The following is a 6,349-nucleotide window of genomic DNA, read 5'->3' as shown; positions in this document are numbered from 1 at the left end:
TTAGATCGAGGAGGAGAGTACATGGACTTAAGATTTCAGGACTATATGATAGAACATGGAATAAAGTCCCAACTCTCAGCCCCTGGTATGCCTGAACAAAATGATGTATCAGAAAGGAGAAATAAAACTTTTTTAGACATGGTACGGTCTATGATGAGTTTCGCTCAATTACCCGATCCGTTTTGGGGATATGCAGTGGAGACTGCCACATACATTTTGAACATGGTTCCTACTAAGAGTGTTTTAGAAACACTTTATGAGTTATGGAAATGGCGTAAAGGTAATTTACGTCACTTCAGAATTTGGGGATGTCCAGCACATGTGTTGTTGCAAAATCTCAAGAAATTAGAACTTCGTTCAAAATTATGTCTATTCGTAGGATACCCCAAAGAGATGAAAGGTGGTTTGTTTTATGACCTTCAAGAAAATAGAGTGTTTGTATCAACAAACGCTACATTCTTAGAGGAAGACCAAGTAAGAAATCATCAACCTTGCAGCAAACTAATATTAAGTGAGATTTCTAAAGAAGCTACTGATAATACAACAACAGTTGTTGATCAAGCTGGTCCTTCAACAAGAGTTGTTGATGGAGATGACACTTCTGGTCAATCCCATCCTTCTCAAGAGTTGACAATGCCTCGACGTAGTGGGAGGGTTATAACTCAACCTGATCGTTACTTGGGTTTCGTAGAAACTCAAGTCATCATACCTGATGATGGCGTTGAGGATGCATTGACCTATAAACAGGCAATGAATGATGAAGATAGAGATCCGTGGATCAAAGCCACGAATCTTGAAATGGAGTCAATGTACTTCAATTCAGTCTGGGAACTTGTAGATCAACCAGATGGGGTAAAACCTATTAGTTGCAAATGGATCTATAAGAGGAAACAAGACAAAACCGGTAAGGTACAAACCTTTAAAGCTCGTCTTGTAGAAAAGGGTTATACCCAAAGAGAGGGGGTGGACTATGAAGAAACCTTCTCTCCTGTTGCTATGCTTAAATTGATTAGAATACTCTTGTCTATTGCCACATTTTATGATTATGAAATTTGGCAAATGGATGATAAGACAGTCTTTCTAAACGGAAATCTTGAAGAGAGTATATATATGGCTCTACCAAATGGGTTCCTTGAACAGGATCACAAACATAGGGTTTGCAAGCTTAAAAGATCCATTTATGGGTTGAAGCAAGCATCTCGATCCTGGAATATAAAGTTTGATACCGCGATCAAATCTTATGGCTTTAAACAGAATGTTGACGAACCTTGTGTTTATAAAAGGATTGTCAACTAGCTTTCCTAGTGTTGTACGTTGACGATATTCTAGTCATTGGGAATGATGTAGGATTTCTGACTGACATTAAGCATTGGCTAGCGACACAATTCCAAATGAAAGATTTGGGAGAGGCTCAGTTTGTTCTTGGAATCCAAATTGTTCGGAATCGTAAGAACAAAACACTAGCATTGTCTCAGGCATCGTATATCGACAAAATGTTGATTCGATATAAGATGTAGAACTCCAAGAAAGGATTATTACCTTTCAGGCATGGAGTTCATTTGTTGAAGGAACAAAGTCCTAAGACACCTTAAGAAATTGAGTATATGAGACACATTCCCTATGCATCAGCAGTCGGTAGTTTGATGTATGCCATGCTATGTACCCAACCTGACATATGCTATGCTGTGGGAATTGTCAGCAGATATCAGTCCAATCCAGGACGTGCTCATTGGACTGCCGTTAAGAATATAATCAAGTATCTTAGGAGAACGAGGGACTATATGCTAATGTACGATGCTAAGGATCTGATCCTTACACGGTACACTATGCTAATGTACGGTGCTAAGGATCTGATCCTTACACGGTACACTAACTCAGATTTTTAGACTGATGTAGATTAGAGGAAATCGACATCAGGATCTGTCTTCACTTTGAACGAAGGAGCAATAATATGGCGAAGCATAAAGCAAGGTTGCATTTCTGATTCCACCATGGAGGCTGAGTATGTTGCTGCTTGTTAAGCAGCGAAAGAATCTGTATGGCTTAGAAAGGTCTTAACAGATTTGGAAGTCGTTCCAAATATGCAACTTCCCGTCACTCTTTATTGTGATAATAGTGGAGCAGTTGCAAATTCGAAAGAACCAAGAAGCCATAAGCGAGGAAAACATATTGAACGCAAATATCATCTCATAAGGGAGATTGTGCAACGAGGAGATGTGATCGTCACACAGATAGTTTCGGAGCACAACATTGTTGATCCATTTACAAAGCCTCTCACGGCTAAAGTGTTTGAAGGGCACCTAGTGAGTCTAGGACTACGAGTTATGTAATCTAGGGCAAGTGGGAGAAAAGGCATGAGTATGTGATGCCCTAGTTTATTGTATTTATGTCTCTCTCTACTCAACGTTATAAAACCCCACTGGAGTTTTAGTCCAAGTGGGTGTTTGTTGGGTTTTATGTCCTAAAACTCATTGTTTGTAAACAAAGACATATTCTATTTTCAATAAAGTTATTACTGATGTTTATTTAGTAAAGATTGTTATTGAATAAAGTGAACTTTACGATCATTAATCTAAATCCAATAAACTAAGAACACTTTGGCTATAGTATGATTACTTGAACTATATGTAGAGTCTCTCTTCATATATGCTAAATCCCTCCCAAGTGTAGTCACTCACCGGATTCAACAATTCTGTTCTAAGGACGGAGGATAGTGGAGAAGACACTAGTGGTTGATCGAAACCGGATCGTGAGGAAAAAAGAATTTGAACTACAAAAGGTTAGTATTCAAATTCATTAAGTTTTAATACTTATGAACATGCTAGTTATTTACTATAATTGATGTTCTAAAAGTGCCAAAGATCCAAATTGCTTCCGCATGTGTTATATTAGCACCATCAGTGGGCACTACACTCAGATAGTGTGAAGGAGCTCGTTGCAGCTTGGATGTGCTAGAGTGCCCTGCAAGGCTAATTCTCAGTTTGTTGTTTGCAATTATGATCCTCCTAGTAACTAGATTGGGGAAAAGTCTTATGGTTCTTCTTTGTATATTGGGGAATCTCCACAATAATATGATATTGTATACTTTTCTCCCCTAAAAGGAGAATGAATGCAATCATGAATTTCTACAATTTTATGATATTGTCTACTTTTCTACCCAAAATTGCAAAAATAAATGGAGAAAATTAACGAGTTTTAGAAATCATATCTTCACAATGGTACGATATTGTCCTCTTTTCTATCCAAAATTGCATAAATAAATGGAGAATTACCGAGATTTAGAAATCACTCGTCTCCACAATGGTATGATCTTTGTTGGATGAATGTCCCACCTCAGCTAATTTAGGGAATGATCGTGGGTTCATAATCAGAAAATACTATCTCCATCGGGGTGAGGCCTTTTGGGAAGCCGTCTAACATGGTATCAGAGCCACGCCCTAAACTTAACCATGTCAATAGAATTCTCAAATATCGAACAAAGAACTCCAAAAGAAAAAAGAAAAAGAAAAGAAGTCGAGGGGAAGTGTTGGATGAAAGTCCAACTCGGCAAATTTAGGGAACGATCATGGGTCCATTGAGGTGAACTCAAAGTGGACAATATCTTCCTAATGGTATGATATTAAGTGCTTTCTTACCAATACTGCAAAAATAAATGGAGAATTACCAAGTTTTAGGAACCATCCATCTCTACACTGATATGATACTGTCTAGTTTGAGATTAAGTACTTTTTGCTTGTTGTCCTGTGAGATTATTCCTTGCTTATAGATTCATGATCATTCTCTTAACAATTTTACACACGGAGAATAGCTCCCAGAATAGCTGTCAAATGTTGTTTGAAGTCAACGGGAATAAATGCTCGCGGCGGAGATGCGAAAAACCAGTCACGATGTTTCGGCATCGAAATCGGGAGACCCACGACGGCAATTAGCTCTGCTGCACATAAGTCAATAGTAATTAAAATATACTATTACTCGAGAGGTAGAAGATTTTATTTCATCCATGACTATATGTTACTTTTAGAAAAAGGAAAAAGAAATACAAAAATTCACAACTCAATTAGTAGTAAATATTTTTAATCTAAAATTCTTTTTATATAATAAACCCAATCTAAATAGGTTATAAAAAATTTAGGTTAAATTAGTTCATTTCGTTTACTCAAAATTTTAATAAAATATTAACATTATTTATTTATTTTTGAACATTTAATTAACCAATTCAATTTTAATACATATTTTAAAAAATTGGAGGAGAATAAATAAATAAAATTATGAAACTAAATAAAACAATAAATATATACCTACAAGTAAAAATGTATCTTTTAAGATTAACCATAATCGGGTGGATTAAGTTTCATTAATCCTAAAAAAAAAATCATAAACTAGCTAAATCTAGAAAATTTTCATTTATTTGAAGCTAATCCAAACAAAAATCTAGCTCGTAATTAAACATGGAAGCGAGAATGAATTTATTCTCTTTGAATTCCCAAGCATGACATAATTAGTTCATAATTCATGGTTTTACCCATCACATTCCATATTAAGTTTTCCATCTCTATATAAATCATTCCCTCATTCTCAATCTTCATCTCATCTCTCATCGGAATTATGTGGACTCAAACCCTTCGGATCATGGCCGCTTTCATGGTCACTTTCATTTTCCTCCTCGCCCTAACCAAAGCTCAAAACGCCCCCGGTGACTACCTCGCGCTTCACAACCGAGCTCGAGCCGAGGTCGGCGTCGGGCCCATGCAATGGAGCAACACCGTGGCCGCGTACGCTCAAGCCTATGCGGAAAAAAGAAAGGGTGACTGCGCCATGATTCACTCAACCGGGCCGTACGGGGAAAACATAGCCGCGGGCTACTACCCTGAGTTCACCGGGGCGGATGCAGTGAAGCTGTGGGCGAACGAGAAGCCGCTGTATGATCATGCATCGAATAAATGCGTGGGTGGTGAATGTGGGCACTACACTCAGATGGTGTGGCGGAGCTCGGTGCGGCTTGGATGTGCTAGAGTGCCTTGCAAGGCTAATTCTCAGTTTGTTGTTTGCAATTATGATCCTCCAGGCAACTATATTGGGGAAAAGCCTTATGATTCTTGGGTGGTATGAAGAGATTTGGTTTTAAAATTTTTATGAATATTAATAAAGTTTGTGAGAGAATCATGAATTTATTTATTGAAATAAAACTACGATATTGTCTACAATAGTATTATATTGTCTAGAGCATAAACTCTTGTTGCTGTGTTTTGACTTCCTTACTTATAAACTCATGATCATAGAGTCTCCCCTCTCATTAAGTACACCACATAGAGCCACATTTGAAGCCTATAGATTACCTATGATCATAGAGACTCCCCTCGAACAAAATACACCATAGAGCCTCCCTCGAACAAAATACACCATAGTGCCTCCCCTTAAGTCGATGGATTTCTAAAAGAAACTCCCTTTAATCGAGACTCGACTTCTTTCTTCGGAGACCTTGAACAAAATACGAAATTTGTTCGACACTTTTAACTACGATTTTTAGGCTTACAACTTTTTCGTTCGACATACCTAAGTTAAGTTCATAGTTTGATACCATGTAACTAATCACGAATCTCTATAATGTTATATGATATTTGTCAACTTTGAACATAATATCATGGGTTTGCTTCGAGCTCCCACAAGAAGTCATGTTAATGAAAATGTATTCTTTAGTTATAAATCTATGATCATTTCCGAACAGTCTTCAACACTGAGAGCATCAGCCACCAGCCAATTGTTGTTCCAAGTCACCCGGAAGAAATGCCCTCGGCGGAGATGCGGAAAACCAGTTTAAGGTGTTTTCAGCCTCCAAATCGAGAGAACCACGACGACGGCGATTAACTCCGCTGCAGTATGATACCCACACAGGAGACGAAGACTCACTGCCACAACCTACCGCCGTTTACCAGCTCTGAATATGGAGACCAACGGGGCCGGAGTGACTAAAGGACACCCGACGCTCAAAAGGCGACCATTTTTTTTCTTACTTTACTTATTGGCACTCCATTCGTCTTTTTCTCGGCTTCGTGGGAAAAAAAACAATAATAATAAATAATCAAAATGGTAAAATCAAAGAAATGCTTTTTTTTGTTTAATTACTGAAATTCCCTTTTATCGAAATACTGAAATACTGAAATTTGATAGGTACTGTGATCATTGGGTAATGCTCATGGAAAACTTCTGTAGTATTGGGTTTGGTGGAGAATGTGATTCCTGCACCAATATGACACATTGTTTTAACAGATACCAAGAAGAAGCACATTGATGATCATAAATTGAAAGATTTCAAAGCAAAGAATTATCTATTTCAAGCATTAGAACGTTC

The 6,349-nt window shown here is 37.7% G+C and overlaps 1 protein-coding gene across 1 annotated transcript; it reads left to right on the top strand.

Annotated features, from left to right (window-relative positions):
- Positions 1–1,240: 1,240 nt before the first annotated feature.
- On the top strand, positions 1,241–5,109 carry LOC111473381 (basic form of pathogenesis-related protein 1-like). Its single transcript, XM_023118922.1, has 2 exons — positions 1,241–1,309; positions 4,594–5,109. Exons 1-2 carry the CDS (start codon positions 1,241–1,243, stop codon positions 5,107–5,109), a joined length of 585 nt encoding a protein of 194 aa, XP_022974690.1.
- Positions 5,110–6,349: the final 1,240 nt, after the last annotated feature.

The sequence above is a fragment of the Cucurbita maxima genome, unplaced genomic scaffold (assembly GCF_002738345.1).
Source record: "Cucurbita maxima cultivar Rimu unplaced genomic scaffold, Cmax_1.0 Cma_Scf00117, whole genome shotgun sequence".
Classification (NCBI taxonomy): domain Eukaryota; kingdom Viridiplantae; phylum Streptophyta; class Magnoliopsida; order Cucurbitales; family Cucurbitaceae; genus Cucurbita; species Cucurbita maxima.
The sequence above is the reverse complement of the archived record's forward strand: the minus strand, read 5'-3'. Positions and strand labels throughout refer to the sequence as shown.

Coding starts and splice junctions, on each gene's coding strand:
- LOC111473381 (XM_023118922.1), top strand. CDS start 1,241: ATGGCTTTAAACAGAATGTTGACGAACCTTGTGTTTATAAAAGGATTG. Junction 1,310..4,593: donor CAACTAGCTTTCCTAGTGTT/GTACGTTGACGA, acceptor TTCATCTCATCT/CTCATCGGAATTATGTGGAC.